Genomic DNA, 20,116 nt, shown 5'->3' with positions numbered 1-20,116 from the left:
GGAGAGTTCTATGGGTCTTTCCCATGCCAACAATGGCATGCATGTAAGTTTCTAGATGAGGTACTATGATTTGTTAATATTTTTAAATTTCAGCACATGCTCAAGTCTATCCTTATTCAGCGAAATGTCTAAGCCTGTGTCTAAAATTAAGAACATGCTTAAATCCTGTGGAAGTCAATGGGTTTTGCAGGTAGTAGGGCCCTGATTCAGTTAGGGATCTCAGATAAAACTTTGGCCTTAGTGCAGACAAAACTAGCATTAAAATTAATGGGAGGGTTTCCTTCAATAAGGCTGCAAGACTTCAGGGCCCTCAAGCTCTGTATCTTCATTTAATGCTGAAGAAAGAGTACAAGCAGATAAAATATATTCTAGTTACGATTTTCCCAGCAAAACACACTTTGATATATGGTTAAGTGCTCTTAATGAGAGCTTTTCTGGCAGCTCTTATTCCATTCACAGCCTTCCCACTGAGAATTCCCTGATACATACACACATGGATGTGCTCATGCATGCACACATATTCATTTCTAAGTGATTTTTGTATATTTTTCTCAAAAGATGGAAGAGGGGGAGAGAGAGAGAGAGAGACTTTCTATGTGGGTATTTGCATTCTATTGAACCATTCATCCAGCTATCAGCCTCAACTCCCATTTCTTTCTATTGTACTGAAAAGACAATGCCACTGTTTAAACCAATTTCATTAACACAGGTAATTTTACTACAGCTGATCACAAGGATGCCACCATTGTGTGGAGACAAATGGGATGGTTCTAAAGGCAAAAAAATTGCTCTTCTAGACTTTGAAAACTTCATTTGATATTGAAATAGATAAGTCAACATTAATTCAGTTTGAAGTTAAGCTCTAGATAAGTCAACATTAATTCAGTTTGAAGTTAAGCACTCTGTTCCATTAAAATGGCATTGATTTGCTGCTGATATAAAATGAACCACCAAAGACATTGATTAAAAAATAAAGCTTTACAAAGGGATATACAACTGATCATCAATTACAGCAAAAGAATTAAAGTGTAACTTGAAAGGAGTTTTAGAACTGTGGGCAGTGGACTGTATTACATTTAGAAACAGAATATTAGCTATCAGTCAGGTTTCTCCTTGATTATTGTGAATAGGTCTGGGGACGAGGGAAGGAGGGATGGATATCTCCATTTATCTGCAGACTGTGGCCCAAAGAAAGTGCAACCAAGTCTTTCCAGCTTGACTGTCTCCTTAGCAGAGAGAATATTTTTAGTCCATTGGATTTTGAACAACTTCAGAGACCAAATGGATAACACTTTAGAACTGTATGTAGAGTTCAGGAGAACTGAGTGAAAATCCAAGGCCCAGATTGTAAAATCCTTATTCCCAAGATTAGTTCCATTGCCTTCAATAAGTCTACATGTGTAACTACTCACCAAAGGGAGTAAAGTGACTGCAGTGATGGCCCAGATGTTGCCTTGATCTCTGCGAATGGTCTCCTAACAAGACAATATTTTTCAAATTTATTTTTATATAGAATTCTTGAAATAATTTTTGCTCATAATTATAGGTCAGGGATCTCGTTTTCAAGCAGTTTATTGCAAATATTTTATATTTAGTATTTGAAAATTGAGCTGTATTAACTAAATACCTTGGTTACGTGGTATGTCTCTGTTCCCTGATTGGACCATCTTAGCTCAGAATCAGGTTTCCATCATGATTACAAGTTTGAAATTTAGACCCTGATCCTGCAAATGTTTATGCCCCTGCTTACCTTTCCTCATGAGACCAATCATATTGAAATCAATTATTTTGCAGGGAAATTGAAATCGAGGCCTTAACCTCCCTGTATATTTTACAGTATTTGCTTTAACTTAGTTGTTTCTGTGAACACTTCTGCCACAAAACTTGTTTACCAGAATATTTATGGAAATCAAACACAAACGCTGCAAACACTCAAAGCAAATTCATAACAAAATTGTAACGAATATTCATTGATTTTTTTTCCAGAATTTGCCCATCTTTATAGTTTGATTTTTGCTGAACAAACACTATCTAGGGAATTATTTAAATCTTCTTCATTTTATTTCAGTTACCAATCCAGATATTTAATGGTTTTGACATTTTGAATAATTATTCCACCAGGTATCTACCTTCTTCCTGAAACTGCAAACTAGTGTATACCTAATGAAATAATTACATTCAGAATGTCAAAATGATTGAACATCTGTACTGTCTTGAGAGTTTAGAGAAAAGGGTGGTACACTTTAACAAATAGTTTCTTTCCTGCAAAAACAAATTAGTTTTTCAGTTTTTCAGTAAATATTTTTCAGTTTTCCATTTCTAAAATCGGGGGGGGGGGTTAATTTAAAAAATGGAAGATCTCAAATGGAACAATTTTTCAGCAAAACTTTATTTTTAAATACAGGGCATTTTCCATTTGAAAAAAAATGTTTATGCAAGATTTTTTTTACTAGCTCTCTTTTTCTTCTTCTTGAAGAATGGAAACATGATCTATTAATCAGACTGATACAGGGTAGGAAGGGAACATTGCTTATATAGATTTCCTACACTCATAAACTGAGGATTAATTTAGACTTCAGTGGGAGCTTTGGGAGCTCAGGGCATCTCAGGATCAGTCCCTAAAACAGGAAACAAATTCACAGATATCTATGCAGTGGTTCACTCACATGGGTAGCTATCAACTAGTAGTTTGGAAGGCAGTTCCAGACAATCATGACCAGGCAAAGCTTCACTGCAGTACAATACATAATTTGCTTGAGTTTGTAACTAATGAATCTTTAGTAGGCTGGGAGTGTCATCTACAATCAAACATTTTATTTGTCTAGTCAGCCCAGTTAGATACTTTTATCATTTCAGGGAATCCCCAGGAGAAAGGAAGGTTTATGTACGGTGAAAGTACATTTGCAGATACAATACCACATTTTTCAGCACTGATGACCTCAGTGACCTGAGTACCCAGCATGAGAATTTACAGTGGCTTGTGATAGCCAAGAGCCAATAAGAAACAATGGCTTGCAGTCCCAGTGAAGCATGCAAACACATTCTAAGGGCAATGGGGGTGTTTTGTGTTCACAGTATCACCAATGGGTCTCCAGGCTATACTTCTTTTAATTAATTTGGTATAGCCTTAGAGTTCTTTATTAAGCTTGGGTTTTTATATGACTTCCAAAAGAAGTTCAGGAAGTTTCTTTGGAAGCCTCATTGGTACCTCTGCTGAAAGAGGAGACTACACACTCATGGCTGTGTCCTTTGTTTATTTCTGATATAAGAGCTCTGTTGCAAGTTTGAGTCATGGTTCATGTGGTCAGCAAGGTTCACTTCCTTTATTTATATCATGCTACTGGTGGGCATGACTCTTTACACACAATAAGTTTTCTGCTCCAACTAACTTTTACAATCTAGTATCTTAATTATCTCTCTTTTTTCTAAATGTGAAAGTTGTTTGAAGAAAACCTTTTCCAGATGGGTTTGTAACAGAGGAAACACTAGCCGATGAATTAATCAATAATTAATCAATAATCTGAAGGAAGGCTAAAAGAATTGGGTTTGTTTAGTTTGGAAAAGAGAAGACTGAGAGGGGACATGATAGCAGTTTTCAGGTATCTAAAAGGGTGTCATAAGGAGGAGGGAGAAAACTTGTTCATCTTAGCCTCTAAGGATAGAACAAGAAGCAATGGGCTTAAACTGCAGCAAGGGAGGTTTAGGTTGGACATTAGGAAAAAGTTCCGAACTGTCAGGGTGGTTAAACACTGGAATAAACTGCCTAGGGAGGTTGTGGAATCTCCATCTCTGGAGATATTTAAGAGTAGGTTAGATAAATGTCTATCAGGGATGGTCTAGACAGTATTTGGTCCTGCCATGAGGGCAGGGGCCTGGACTCGATGACCTCTTGAGGTCCCTTCCAGTCCTAGAGTCTATGAATCTATAAGGCAATTTTTAAAAAAAAATGCAAGGACCATACTGGGTTTCCAAAATACCAGCTGGCTTGAGTTACTGAGAATGCACTGAAGCAAAGTCTTTATGCAATTAGAATAAGGAAACAGCACCTGCACCATTTCTGGGATCAGAAAAATGGAGATTTAAAAAGTACCTCCATGCATTTTCAACAAAACACACTACTCTCAGGGTATATGAAAACATGCTTCTAAATTCTTACATGTGACACTTAAGGAATATTCAAAATATATGTCCATATACTACTCAGGGCCAACTCCTTCATGCTGATAATTAGGGCTACTCCTCAGGTATTCTTTGTAGAAGACCATTTTTGTGCCATTCCTGAGGTACTGGTAGACTAACCAGTCATCTCCACAGGACTACACATGTCCTGCACACACTTAAGTCATCCCAATGCACCCTTTGCCTGCTACTGGTGTAATGAGCAACGCAGTGAATATGTTAGCACTCAACTCCAAACACTTTGCTCGCTGGATGGGCAACTCCACATGACTAGATATGTCCGTTCACCCTCCCCCTCTGCCCTCAATGCCACTGAACGTTCCTTTCTCACATGCAGATCTGTGGAGTCTGGGAACAGGGTGGGTAAATGCTGCCAAAGAGGCAGCTAAGACCCTTGAATTCAGTAAGAGCAAGAGATCTGCAAACCGAGAGCTTCCACCATGCACAGATCAAAAGGACACAGTCTGAGTCGAAACAGAGCCATCTCTTATAAAGCTGTTTCGCCACCATAGAGAAATTGTTTATAATCCATGTTTAGTATATAATAACTAAACCTGTAATACAAGGATGTAACCTTAACTTAAGACTACTGGAAGAACTTCCAAGAGAGCACCACACCACCAGCAACTAGTTCCAGCCTAGTAGAAAATTTGCATTGGCACACGCCATAAGGTAAATACACAAACTGCAGGGGTAATCACTAGCACTAAACAACTATTTGTAGAGGCAGAGTACTTGCACTGCAATAAATTAGTTACAGAAATCAGTTATGCACCATTATCATCAAGCAATCTAAAATATACCCAAGGAATAAGGATCAGTCCAGGAAATACAAACCACAGCTCAAATGCAAATATCTCCTGCAACTGACAGCCCAGCCAGGGGCATATTAGTACTTCAGTTCACTAACATGAGCCTCTGGGAATCTTAAAGAAGAGACATAACAAAAACAAAATGTAAAGCTTTAGAAACTTGTGAAAAAATAAGCTACAACTTGTAAATGATGCAGATTATATATATAAAGAGAGAAAGAAAATTGCTCCCAGGATGAGAGATACCACTTTTCACCTTAGAGCAAATTTGTGCTGTGGCTTTATAAAAACTGGAAGACAAGAATTTATGAGTTAGACTTCAAACCATTGTGGTACACACCGACATCGCTGTACAATAACAATATAAATAGCCTTGTGTGTATTTAAAGCAAATTGTGAAAGACAAAGGGGATTGCGTGTACTCATGGAGGTGGATCCTCAGCCAGTGGAAATCTGGGTAGCTTCACTGTAGTCTATAGACCTATCTTGCTTCACACCAGTGGAGGTTCTGATTCATACAGCTCAGCAAAATCAGTTGAAATTAATGTAGAGTCTCACATGGTCTCAATAGGCTCTGTGTCCAGCCCAGATTCAGTAAATATGAACACCATATATAGTCCATCCGTTTTACCAAAAATCTTTAAACAGACATCTCTCTGAGGCAGGGATAGTCTTTTACTCAGTGTTTGTTCAGTACGATGCGGTCCTGATACTAAGTGGGGTTTTGAGGTGCTTCTTTAATGCAAAGATTCAATAATTTTAAATACTCTTAAACTGTATATTAATTCCATTGCAATACCTAAAGCAGAGATAATACACTGTAAGTGAGCATCCAAACACATTAGGTGGGTTTCAAAATCGTATCCTTGTAGTAGAGTTTGTTTGGGGTGTTTTTGCTTTTCTATACAATAGCCAATGCCATTAAACTGACAAAATCTGTACACGGACCTAGTATTCAGACAAAAATAAAAAAATCCAGATGTAACAAGGATCCCAGAAAGCCAAGGTAATGAATGCATTGGAGATTCTGTCTAAAGTATATGTATAAATACTTGTGAACCTATAAAGTGCATTTTTATTGCTATGATAGGGATATAAAGGAAAGTCAGATTCATTTAAGAATGTAAACATTTTTCTTATCACTGAAGTCTGTGTCCCTATCAAAGAGGATTTACCATCAATTCCAGAGGCCACAGTGATAGGAAATATTGACAGGAAGCCTTAAAATGGAATTCTGCACATGCAGCTCCCTTGACTCAACACTAGCTACCCCAGGAAAAACAAATCACAACCAAGATTTGTGGGTCACTGCTATAATATCATAAACCTGGACAAACAGGAAATTGAAACCTCCACCATCTCAAAAGACTGTAGAGAAACGGACAGAACCAAACAACACTGAATGTAGAGGAAGCAAGGCAGGGCTTGGAATCTGAATGCAGATCCTGGCAAGAATCCACAGCTTGGAATCTCTGTTGGGCTAAGCCAACATCTCCAGACTTTGGGAATTTGAAATGCAGTTCTGAATGTTGTGGCTCAGGCTCCACTTGCATTTTAAGCATTGTGATTTGGGGAAGAGAGCAATCTTCAGAGTTTCCTCCAAGGACTTCAAAAATATGGTAAAATTTTAAAAAACAATGGGATAAACACATTTGTCTCATTGTTTTAATTCTCTCTTCATTTTCTAAATTGCTTTCCCCCTTTCTATGCCTCCCACTCAGTAGTTACCTTTTCATAGTCCATTTGTTTTCTGGAAGGCAGCAACAAGCATTTGTTAGCTCAAAATAATCTCTCTACTCTTGTATTTCCCTCACTACCCTCCAGTATATTAGCAGCAGCTGCACATCTTTACCTAGGAAAGCTTCTGTTCTTTTTAATTTTTGTCTACTATGATGTCCTTTTGTTTTCTTTGAATTTTATCTTCAATTAAGTTGCACTATATTTTATTTCCAATATTTCTGGTTATATAGTGTAAAGTTTTACTCTGCAGTTCTCTATGAGTTGGCTAGATGTTCTTCATTATTTCTGTGGGGCTCTGGAAAAAAAGCAATTTCTTTATTTGAGAATCCTGACATTTATTAACATAATAAAACTCTCAAGATAAAATTGCGGTTTTCCAGACAGTAATTTCATTTGCAGGAGAACTTACAAGGAATTTATTTTAAAGCCAGGTAAAACCTAAAATATGAGACATGCTTGGAATGCAGACCCAAAAAAGTAGGAAATATATCATGAATTGAAAACTGTGTGGTTGTCTCATACATGTTAATTAGGACAGAACAGGTAAGCTAAAGATCCAAACTTTCAAGTTTTCTTGTCCCGTATCCAAAAATGTAGTTCCTGGGAAATGTATCATTTAGAAAGGAATAATTATGTTATTGCCAACGTCTAATGAATATGAATTCTTTATACAGAACAAGGCTGCTTCAACTTTATGTACACAACCATTCCCATAATTGTAGATGCTGAATACTACAGGGAGGTAAACCTCAAAAGAATTGGAAAACAATGTGTCCTACTTTAAGCATACATAATAACCTTTTATCTGAGGATCTGAAAACAGTTTACAATAGTGGGGGCGTCCATATTATTATTCCCTTTTTCCAAGATGGTAAATCGAAGCTCAAAGACTGAGTGACTTGCAAGAGTTCCACTGTTGAGCCAATGGCCAAGTTCTGAAGACAACACAGATCTCTCGACTCCCAGTCACCCACTCAAACTACTAGGTCACATTGCTTCCCAAGATATCAGGCGCAGAAAAGACTATCCTAATTTTCCAAACATATTTGGTGAAGAAATCTTAGCTGCATTCACATCAGAGTACCCTATGATGAGAATGGCTGATCCAGAAAGTGAACAATACACTAGCGAGCCCTGATTACAATTTAGACTGAACCCTAACTTCTTAGACAATCTTTTGTTATGAGGTTTTACAGAAACCTGGGCCAATGTGGCCAATGAGTACCACACAGAAACTGTCCAACTAAATTTCCCTCTGTGGAAAACTAATTGAAATTCTCCCTCACAGGTCACAAACACAGATGGATTTAATCTCACAGAAAGCTAACGTTAACAAAAGAAAAATATCCTATGTGATATTGCAAGACATGTCTGAATTTTCTGATTTCAACAAGGACTGGAAGAGGCAATAATGAGGAAAGCCACTGTCATTATGAAGAGCATTTATTATGTGTGTAACATCATAAGTGTACATGATGCTTAACAAACATGTAAGGACAAGGTCCCTTCCCCTGAAGATCAGCTTACAGTCTAATTCTGACAGATACAATACACAGGATACCCATTCAAGGGCACAAGCAAATGGAGTCACCCTCTGAGGAGGAAGGGGTTCAACAATAAGAAAAAGGTTTTAAGGAGATGTGGGAGAGTGGCACATATGAATTGTGAGGCTGTTCCAAGCATGGGAATATCATGAAGTAAGGCACAAAGTTGAAAGTGAGAGAGAGGCACAAAGGTTGGAGTTGAGAGTACTGGGAAGAATTTCAAGGAGCAGGCAGAGGAAATGAGATGTGAGATGTAGCTGTGGGCAAAGTCTCTCATTACCGTATTCAAAATGGGTCTTAAGTATCTGAAAAGGATGGAGAAACTACCCACTTAAGGAGTCACATGCCCATTTCAGTTACGTCCCTCCACTGAGAATGACTCAGATCAAATACATTGTGCTACATATTGTAAACAAACCTTCAACGTGGCCAGACAATTCTGAAATGATGCCCTCCTGGGGAAGGGAGGAATAGGATCTGAGGAACTGAAAGGGGAAACAACTGTATACCCCAGCTGAGTCCAACTGCCATCTCCTTGCAAAGGGACCTGGGAGCAAACCAGAAGGCTAGTGAGACTTCTTTAAAAATCTTCTAAATACTTCATAACTTGTCTAATGGAATGATCTCCAACTTATCAGCCAAGTAAGTCTAAGCAGCTAGCCTATGTTACTCACTTTGGTATACCTGTTTCTTTAGATATGTTCTGATGTTTAGTATGTGGCTGTAACAAATGCTTTAAGAACTCTCTGCCTCATATGTAAAGGTGAACAGGCACGATATCTAATAAATACGTCATGCCTTATACATGGATCTGTCTAACTCCTTTGCAAGCAGAACTGGTAAGGGAGAGTCTGGAACTATAAAAACGTGAAGCCAGGAAACTGCAAGATGTGGCTTGGGCATCATTAAAAGTAGAGAAATGTCAGGGATTGGCTAGAGTTTTGGGTGAGGATTCAGGTCACTTCATATTTTATCCAGAGTGATTTCCCCATCCTTAATTAATTCACTACTTCAAGTTTCAAAATTACATTCCCAACATAACGTGATTTGTAACTTTTAAATCTTGTAGGTTTTTTTTCCTGTTGGAAACAGTGATTAGCTACATGGTGCAGAATAATTGACCATCTTCTACAGAACAGTTGAAAATCTTTCCAATGCTGCTGTACCCATAAAGTCTTTAATAGTGCACAGGGTCTTATGGGGATTGTCTACTCTGAGAGAAACTTCACTTTATAGGCCTGAATTTGACAGTAAACAATAAGATATCACAAATTACACAAGTTTTTAAAGACCATTTGCAAAACTGCAAGATTGACTGATGAGCTTGTCATTGGAAACTAGCAAATCTGATGTCAGAGGAAAGAACCTGATTCAACATACACCTCTACCCCAATATAACACTGTCCTTGGGAGCCAAAAAATCTTACCACATTATAGGTGAAACTGCGCTATAATGAACTTGCTTTGATCCACCGGATCACGCAGCCCTGCCCCCCCGGAGCGCTGCTTTATCACGTTATATCCAAATTCATGTTATATTCGATCACATTATATCGGGGTAGAGGTGTATTAGTATTTCATACAACGCCTTATGAATGTATACAGTAGTTCACCTTCCTTCTTAAAGTCATGTCAGTTAGCATTTTCAATCCTGGACATCAGCTGAAAAATTAAAATGACCTTGAGTGCCAGTGCCAGTTGACCACATCTCTTAGAAGCACTACTGGGAATTGTCTTCACCTGTAGTCAGTCAGTATTCTCCTATCTTTAAACTCTTGGTGATATAAATAATTACCACAAATCAGGTATCAAATGGTTGCTTCTAGGACCTGTTAGTGGTGGCAGTTTGTTGGCCAAACAGCTAGTGACTGAAGATTTGATAATTAACATACTATTTTAGGGTTTTCATTCTAGTCCTAAAGACAGAAAACAGTCATTCAAATAAGGAACTGTAGTCAGGTGGATTCTTCCTCTGTCCACATGGTTCCAGTAGTAACTCCCCACCTGAGGATGTGATAATTTCTTCCTGAAAAGATAAAAGGACATACACAGTATCATTCAAAGGTGCTTCCGCCTTCTCCTGTCCCCTCAAGAAACAAAACCATGGCAAAAAAGAAGATCCTCACTCAATTCCAGTAAGGACCAACCCTTTGGTGAGATGAGAAACTGGCTGCTATTGCCCAACTACACATCTTAAAAAATGATTATCTGCAATTCTAATAAGACACACAAATGTGCATCTGATAAAATGTACACTGGGATACCAGCAGCTCCTATTCTCTCTTCCAGAGGTGGAGCTGCCCATACAAAAACCAGCTCGTTCTTCACCTCTGCTTTGTACAGGGACTGATATTCCGTCTTCCACACAGTCAGTGGAAAGGATCATGCTAGTTCCACATCCTTCTTAGTGCTCTGCATAATCTATGCCACCCTCTGCACATGTACAGTTGATAACCGTATGCCAATATAAAAAGAATGGAATAAAAGACTAAACCATTTTCCATAGTTAGCATAGAAACTGTTATTCATTATTTAAACTGGCACTTTAGAATACAATAAAAATTGAGTGGGAAAATAAGAGTTACATAAATCAAGGGAATTCTGTTTTGTTATTCATTAAAAATGACTGAAACAATTTTAATGAGTCCATTAAAAATGACTTGGGGGTTAGATATGGGGCAAAACCATAGATCAGAACATCCTAAAGTTAGGAATGCAGCTGAATCCAAATTTAGATCTGAGTTATTGGATTTGGATTTTCAAAGGTGTTCATTTCTCAGTGAAACTCAATGGGAATTTGAGTGCCTAACTCCTTTAGGCCCCATTGAAAATCCCAGTCTTGGTCCATGCCCAATCACTATGTTGGGTTGAAAATAAGTATGGAAATTTCCTATCCAAACAGAAACATTGTGGGAAAGTTATGAGCAAGCAGAGACAGGGGTTTAGTAGGGAAAGCCACTCTCAACTTAATTATAATGTTTGCTGCTTTCAACACTATATTTATATGCAAAAATAAACCCTAGTGGTTGTAAAAACTCATATAAACATTAGACTGGCTAGTGCCACATGGTCTTTTGTGGCTGTAAAGCTGGGTAGTAGTTACCTGACCTGACAATCTCCCAGCACCCACATTAACTGGTATCTCCAAATGAAGACCAGAATGAGGCAAAGAAGAGGAAAGAGGTTCAAGCTCTGTATTATTGTTATTTCCTAGCCCCTTTAGTTTTGGTGGCTGGGTCTGAATTCTTACAGCTTTTGCTGTGGTCTTTGGGATCACAGTAAACTTTGGGCTCTGAAGATAGATGGAATCCACCTACAGTTCATCTTAACCATGACAAAAGACCAGGAACCTTCCTGAAAGAGTTTCATCTAAAACAGAACTTGGGCAGGATCTGGAAGAGAGTATGTTAATTTCCATTGTGCTGCTTTCACATCCTCTGGCATTGTGTACCTGGCCATTAAAAGGCTGTGGAGGGCTTGAGAGCACGCTTCAGAGGTAAGGAAAGACAGAAAAGTTTCAGAGACAATGATACGGAAGACAGGAATTGACACTCAGGAGCAAACTGACCAGTTTTACATATGTCCAGTAAGCCAGACAATTAAGAAAGAACTGGGTGGTCACTTTAGAAGAAGAGCAGCTTCTCTAATGACACTGTCATAACCACACCTGTCAATTTTACCATCCGTGAAGCTCTCTCCCCACACAGAAATATTTTTTCCTTATTGTCTGGGCTTAATAGACACTTTGCTTCTGACAGGTGCCCTTGTTCTCTTTGCAGATGGATGGGGTGTCTTGTGTGGTTATTGCCTATGATGGGCAAGGAGAAAACAAGGGAAATACAGGAAATTTTGTCAGACTTGATTGCCCCCCAAAAGAGGAGGAGACACATGGCTGCCAGAACACCTGCCTCAGGGACTGAGTTCCACCACAGTTTCAGCCTGCAGTGTTTAAGTGCCAGCTGTGCAACTGTAGATGCACTCTTCTGTTCCCGGCCAGGAGGATCCTGAGAGTCCCTCTTCCAATATACCGATCTAGGTGATGCTTGTTTCTGTAGGAGGCAGTACAAAGAGATGCACTGACTTCGAAAAAGACAGCCAAAATGAAGGCTTCTTCAAATATATAAAATAAAATGGAGGTGTCTAGGTTCAGCTTTCCCCCTGCTTATCATGTGGGGTTTGTGTTCTATGTATAACGGGATAGATCCATAGCATAGGCAGTACTGTGCCACCTTTATAACACCCCCTCCGTCCCGTCCCCGTTCCCCCCTCCCCCGTGACACAAATTGAAGTTAGAGCCAGCTTAGGGCTGCTCTACCTTGTGCCAGGGGATAATGGTCTTGAGGAGTTGTTCCTCTAGCCAGGATCACTGTACCACATTGCACTCTGGCCCCACCCCTCCTTGGAGTGGGCAAATAGAGATTGTGTGCCAGGCTCACATCTCTCCTGTGCTAGTTAGATTCTCAGCTTCTGCATTAAGGTAGTTTTACGACCTCTTCTTGTGCCATTTCTTGAGAGAGGCCAGGAATCTGTCCCAACCTATTTATGTAGAATATTACACTCTGCTCTGACTGCATGGTCTGTTTCTTCTTGCAATGTAAATTCCTTGAGGCAGGGACTGTCATGTTTTGCGGTGACCTCACTCGTGAGCGCAACTTCTCATCTCCATTAAACTGATATAAATCTAGTGAATTATTCCAGATTCACCACAGTGTCACAGAGCAGAATTTCCCTCTGTTGCTCAGTATTATAAGTACTAACAAGAGGTTCACTGGGGGAAGGAATAGAATGTGTGTAGGTGTAGAGAAAGCATGCAGAGATGCTTCAAACTGAAGTTCATGGCACCTTAAGGAAGGCTTAGAGGAGAGGGAAGGGAAATTGGGATCAGGAGAAGGGAAATTAGGGGAAGAAAAGGAAAGCTCCTTACTTGTTGTCTAAGGAGAAATGGGATATGGAAATAGTCGTAGAGGAGAAAAAATCCACTGGAATGAGAGTGAAACAAAGAAAAGAAAAGAGGAGAAGGAACAATACAGGTGAGGAGAAAGAGAAAAACAGAAGAAAAATTGATGGAGAGACACACATGAGAAGAACACGAGTACTTGTGGCACCTTAGAGACTAACAAATTTATTTCAGCATAAGCTTTCGTGGGCTTCAGCTCACTTCTTTGGATGCATAGAATGGAACACACAGACAGAAGATACTTATACATACAGAGAACATGAAAAGGTGGAAGTACGCATACCAACTGGAAGAGGCCAATCAATTGAGATGAAACATGTGAGAAGGTAAAAATAACCTGTTCCACCAGAAATCATGCTGCTTTTTAGTCACAGACTGGACCATAAGAAGCACAACTTCCCGGAGAGCCAATTCCTGGCGATGTAGAGTTGTCAAAGGCTCATGGTAAACTATTCTGGGAAGAGGGATTTGGATAACATAAGAAATTAGCCTTAGTCCATTCCTAAAACTGAACCCAGACTATTCTTCAATTTGTTTGACCCTCACTCTACTAATTGTGTGTGCTTTTGCATTTTGTGGCTCCAGGATAGAGGCTACAGTGCTGAAATACCATCAAAAGCCCTTTTCTTGTAATATTTCCAATCCAATTTTGCAGCCCAAAGAAGTTCAGAAAGTGTTAGCTCTGTCAGTCCCTATTAGTGAGTGCAATTTTTGGTCCTTCAAAGCAGGCACTGCATACAAAGCTGGTTAGAAAGGGACACAAATGAATACTGAAGTTTTGAAAGTGGAAAAAAATCACTGGTTCACTTCAGCAGAGAAACAAAACTTCAGGTGTATGAAATTTAATTTGTATATTCTGACTAGAGCCACTGTACAGTAGTTTAGCTTTTCACGATGGTTATTTCCATGGTCTAGGTTGGTTTCAAATTACATGGTTCCTCTTTAATTTATTAATCTGCTGAGTTCAGTGATTGATCTTTCCACAATAAGTGATACCTTGTGAAAATCAATAAGATCCGTGAGTGTCGCATGCCGGTTGGGATCCACGCCCAAGAAGCTGTAGAAATCCCCTGAAGCATCCACCAAAAAGTGTTTGAACCCACTCTGTAGGCGATAAGACAAGGCATAGCCCCAGATTTTCTCACTGACCCGCACCAGGAATGCTCCTTCAGACTTGTTCATTAGCAGCTCTTCTGCCTCCTGGCGGCTAATAATACCTGCCAAGAAGAAAGAGGCCACAGTCATCACATAATGGGCCCTGAAGAACGTAGTAATTAAAATGAAATAGACATGTATTAAAGGGTGGAGGTGAAGCTGAAATGTTCAAGGCCTCTCAAGTGTTCAAGCACTTACAGTGGAATTTGATTGTGGTAGGAGGTTACAGCTCTGGGGACTCAGTAATTATTACTTGTCTTTGATGGAATTCTGCACGCTTAATTAGTTACTTATGTGATTATTAATAATTATTTCCACTTGTTTTACCACATCCCCACTGTCCTCACAGTTCTCCTAAAGATGTGCACAAAATACAACTCAGAGAGAAATGAATTAAATAGAAAAGGTCATTTAGTCTCTGGATTCAGTATCTACACTCTAAGCCACTGAAAGAAAGGAGATATCAGAATAGATAGAGCACTGGAACGTCCAGGGGTTGCAGTTTCTGTATCATGGGTACTCAGGGGCTATTGGCAATTATAATTATACTTTTCATCAGGTAATATAGTACCTCTGATCTGATCATCTCAAAATGTTTTGCAGTTAATAATTAAGGCAATCTTCAATCTAGCAGAGAAAGGTATAATGCGATCCAGTGGCTGGAAGTTGAAGCTAGACTAATTCAGTCTGGAAATAAGGCATAATTTTTTAACAGTGAGAGTAATTAACCATTGGAACAGTTTACCTAGGGTCATGGTGGATTGTCCACCACTGCCCATTTTTAAATCAAGGTGGGAGGTTCTTCTAAAAAATCTGCTTTAGAAATTATTTGGGGGAAGTTCTATGGCCTGTATTATATAGGAGGTCAGATTGGATGATCACAATGGTCCCTTCTTGTCCTGGAATCTCTGACTGTACAAAGCACCACTTCCAGACTCCTGAAGGGTTGCAGTGCCCTTCAGGAGACAGGGGAAAAGATTGTGTCCCAGGATATGCAATCTCCCTGGAACTGCTTGGTATGCTGGAGGGTTACATGCTGCACCATTCAGTAGCATTATGCAGACTGCTCTCCTCTGTGGGCTGGCTCATTCCAAAGGCCAATATGGAGGGGAATGAGGTTATATCTTTGTCTTCTCCCCCTCCCTTATTGAGTAATTGGCTCACAGCTAGTAGAAGTCTCTTTGCTAGCTAATGACTGCTAACTTATTCAGAAGATTCAAGAAAGATCAAGGCCTAGATTTTCAAAGCCACTTGGGGGATCAGCTTTAAGTGAATGGAAAATAAGTGTCCAAATCTCTCTGGTAGCTTTGAAAATCTCACCCACAACGGGGAAGTTCTGGAAATATTTAATTTCTTTTAGTTTAGAAAGACCTTAACTTTCTTTAGAGGACAAGGGCCATATGTTATCTCAATCAGGGACTCAAAACTGACATTGTTGAGAGTTCTGAATGTAGACAGAGAGTAATATAGGACCCTAACATACCCAATGAAAGGTACAGTCAGAAATGTCCACATAACTGGGCTATGAACTGTCGTAATAACTGGGCCTACAAATTTACTCTAATTGTGAGCTCAACTATGAAAAGTTGAATGAAGGCTCATAAAGTATCATAATAACCTATAATAAATGTTGATGGGAAAAGGTGCAAAAAGGAGACAGAAAGACTGAGTTAGTCCAATCAAAAGGGACTGCTGATATAACTCAAGGACTGTGTTAAGATCATGCCTGGTAAACAAAACAAGTGTGGGATCAGAAATCAATGAACCAAAATTGATGTGTTGGCAATCAGGCCTAACTGGTGCACAAAATAATGAGGGGATGGGCTATTCCACCCATCACTCCCTTTGAGGTACCTCAAAGAGAGACTTTTTTGGGAAAATCTAATGGAGTGTGATACTGACTGACTGAAAAGTGAGAGAAGGGGAAAAAGCAAGCTTCACCATCATGACTTCCAACCCTACCGCCTCCTGGGACTCTAGACCTTCTTCATCCTAATCCTGAAAGATTTTCTGACTAGAGAGAGGCAGACAAATGACATTGATGCTTCCACTAGCTTTGGCTAGATCCCAAATGCCACCTGGGATGTGAGACTTCGTCCCCACACTTCACCCCAGGCATCCTTTTCCTTCCCTGCCTTATTTCTTCTCTTTCCTATCTCTCTCTTCTTTTTCCTTCTGTCTTACAAGTCTGTCTTAGCAGGTCAAGACTGCATATTTTGCAACACTGCTTGAGCTTGGGATCAGAGAGAGCAACTAAATGAAATGCCCTAAACTGCCTGATGGTGGCATGAATTTACCAGGTCTCAGAGTGGCTAATAAGACCAAGTGCCATGCCTGTGTGTTTTCCAGCAGTGAGGTTGCAAGTAAGCGTCAACACCAGAGAGAGAAGCTGCATTTTTTATCTTTGCTGTTCTTTTCTTTCCTCTTTTGTGTACATATGTCTGGTTTTGTCTTCTAGGAAACAGGATAGGATTTTAACAACAGCTCCAGCCCATCTCTACTAACGTCTTCTCTTTTTTTTTTTAACATCAATTCTGGATAAGCACATGACAAAAGTAGTAAATTAATGTACGTGGATCATGCAACTCTCTTCTTTGCGTATAATATTCTAAACTTGCTCTAATCAATGCATGACAAGTCTATCAAATTATAGTCTATAGCTATGGCTACATTATGAGCTATGGGCATGATGATCGCTCATTTAGACATACTTGTGCTAGTTTTCATCAACCTAGTAATGTACTTGGGGTAGAACAGAGAATAGTAGCATAGGCCAGCCATGCCGAATACATGCCCACCGGATTCACCCACGTGTTTACCTGGCAGAGCTAACCCATACTACCACTTTTGGCACACTATTGTAAGGCAGTTAAGTCTAGTGGTCAAAGCTTGAGTTGGGATTCCAGCCAAGAGTTGAAGCCCAAGTCAGGAATCAAGCCAGGGATCAAGTTTGAGTCAGGGGTAGGGTGGCAGACCAGAAGTGTCTCATGGTAGATTCCCTATATACACAGGCCCAGATTCGGCACTTAAAGAGAGGCAGTGCATATAGGACCCTGAACTAAAAAAAGGAGGTTAGAGGCAAAAAGGTGTCCTTTAAAAATTGGAAGACAAATCCTACTGAGGAAAATAGAAAGGAGCATAAACTCTGGCAAGTTAAGTGTAAAAATATAATTAGGCAGGCCAAAACAGAATGTGATGAGCAACTAGCAAGATACACAAAAACTAACAGCAAAAAAAATGTAAGTACCTCAGAAGCAGGAAGTCTGCCAGACAGTTACTGGATGACTGAGGTGCTAAAGGAGCAGTCGAGGAAGATAAGGCTTTTGCAGAGAAGCTAAATGAATTCTTTGCATCCATCTTCACTGCAGAGGATCTGAGGGAGATTCCCAAACCTGAGCCATTCTTTTTTGGTGAGAAATGTGAGGAACTGTCTCAGATTGAGACGTCATTAGAGATGGTTTTGGAACAAATTGATAAACTAAACAGTAATACGTCACCAGGACCAGATGGTATTCACCCAAGAGTTCTGAAGGAACTCAGATGTGAAATTGCAGAACTACTAACTATGCTAAGTAACCTATTTCTTAAATCAGCCTCTGTACCAAATGACTGGAGAATAATTAATGTAACACTGATTTTTAAAAAAGGCTCCAGAGGCAACCCTGGTAAATACAGGCTAGTAAGCCTAACTTCAGTACCAGGCAAACTGGTTGAAACTATAGTAAAGAACAGAATTATCAGACACCTTGATTAATACAATTTGTTTGGGAAGAGTCATTATAGCTTATGTAAAGGGAAAATCATGCCTCACCAATCATTTAAAATTCTTTGAGGGTGGGGGTCCACAAAAATGTAGACAAGGGTGATCCAGTGGATATACCCGGTAGTGTACTTGGACTTTCAGGAAACCTTTGACAAGGTCCCTCACCAAAGGCTCTTAAGCAAAGTAAACAGTGATGTGATAAGAGGGCCTCCTCTCATGGATCAGTAACTGGTTAAAAGATAGGAAACAAAGGGTAGGAATAAATGGGCAGTTTTCACAGTGAAGTGTGGTGAATAGCAGCATCCCCTAAGGATCTGTATGGGCACCAGTGTGTTCAACATATTCAAAAATGATCTGGAAAAAGAGGTAAATAGTGAGGTGTCAAAGTTTGCAGATGTCCAAAGCAGACTGTGAAGAGTTACAAAGAGATCTCACTAAACTGGGTGACTGGGCAACAAAATGGCAGATGAAATTCAATGGTGATAAATGCGAAGTAATGCAAATTGGAAAACACAATACAAACTCTACATACAAAATGATGAGGTCTAAATTAGCTGTTACCACTCAAAAGATTTTGGTGTCATTCTGGACAGTTCTCTGAAAACATCCACTCAAAGTGCAGTGTCAGTCAAAAAAGCTAACAGAATGTTAGGAACCATTAGGAAGGGATAGATAATAAGACAGAAAATATCAAAATGCTACTATATAAATCCATGGTATGCCCACACCTTAAATTCTGCATGTAGTTCTGGTTGCTCAATCTCAAAAAGATATATTAGAATTGGAAAATGTATAGAAAAAGGTATGGACCAGATGCTATATGAGAAAATATTAAAAAGATTGAGATTGTTCAGCTGGCAAAGCGACGACTAAGGGGGGACATGATAAAGGTCTATAAAATCATGAAGGTGTGAAGAAAGTGAATAAGGAAGTGTCATTTATGCCTTTACATGACACAAGAACCAGGGGTCACCCAATTAAATTAATATGCATCAGGTTTAAAACAAATAAAAGGGAGTACTTCTTCACACAATGCAAGAGTCAACCTGTGGAACTCATCCAGGGGATGTTGTAAAGGCCAAAAGTATAACTAGGTTCAAAAAGGAATTAGATGAATTCATGGAGCATAGATCTATCAAGGGCTATTAGCCAAGATGGTCAGGGATGCAACCCCACACTCTGGGTGTCCCTAATGCTCTGACTGCCAGATGCTGGGACTGGATGACAGGAGGTGAATCACTTGGTAATTGTCCTTTTCTGTTCATTCCCTCTGAAGCACCTGGCATCGACCACTGTCGGAAGACAAGATATGAGGCTAGACAGACCATTGGTCTGACCCAGCATGGCCATTTTTATGTTCTTATGACTAAGACTCAGAAAACCTGGGCTCTATTCCCAGCTCTGCCACTGACCTGCTGTGTGGCCTTAGACAAGCCATTTTAACTCCTTTTTTTCCTTCACCTTTTGCCTATTTAGACCGCATGCTCTTTGGGGCAGGGATAATCTCTTATTGTGTTGGTACTTTGCCTAACCCAATGGGGCCCCATTCTAAGTGGGCCTGGTAGATTTTACTCTAGTGTGTTGTAAAAGTAAGAACATGCTTAAGTTCTTGGCTAAATGAGGGCTAAAGTATGAGAGCACTGGCCTCCTTTCTGGAGAGCACTGTATTCTCTTATCACTAAACATGCAAACCAGGTAGACATATGCATCTGTTTAGAAATGACATGCAAATGATCAGCCTAACAAGTCAATTAATCCATTTCACAAAATAAAAGAATGTTGTCTGGGAGGAAAAGAGACGTGTTCAGATCTGAATTGTTAATTATTATTCTTGTTGAACAGTTCAAAGAAAGAATAGTGCCACTGTGGAGCTATGTGACATATATTACGTGAAGCTACATCACTGGATCCTAATATAAGATGCTATGTGCCAAGAATGACACAGAAATTAGTTCTGAAATCAAAC

The 20,116-nt window shown here is 39.5% G+C and overlaps 1 protein-coding gene across 1 annotated transcript in view; it reads right to left on the bottom strand.

The window, feature by feature from the left end:
- Positions 1–8,178: 8,178 nt before the first annotated feature.
- The window catches only part of SH2D4B (SH2 domain containing 4B), a 196,423-nt gene continuing 184,485 nt past the window's right edge, over positions 8,179–20,116 (bottom strand). The window contains exons 7-8 of the mRNA XM_045025599.1: positions 14,229–14,449; positions 8,179–10,301 (exon numbers count right to left, since the gene is read on the bottom strand). Of these exons, the coding sequence (XP_044881534.1) occupies positions 10,209–10,301; positions 14,229–14,449 (314 nt within the window). The 3' untranslated portion in view covers positions 8,179–10,208. The remainder of the gene's footprint in view (positions 10,302–14,228; positions 14,450–20,116) is intronic.

The sequence above is a fragment of the Mauremys mutica genome, chromosome 7 (assembly GCF_020497125.1).
Source record: "Mauremys mutica isolate MM-2020 ecotype Southern chromosome 7, ASM2049712v1, whole genome shotgun sequence".
NCBI lineage: Eukaryota > Metazoa > Chordata > Testudines > Geoemydidae > Mauremys > Mauremys mutica.
This window is presented reverse-complemented; position numbering and strand designations above follow the sequence as displayed.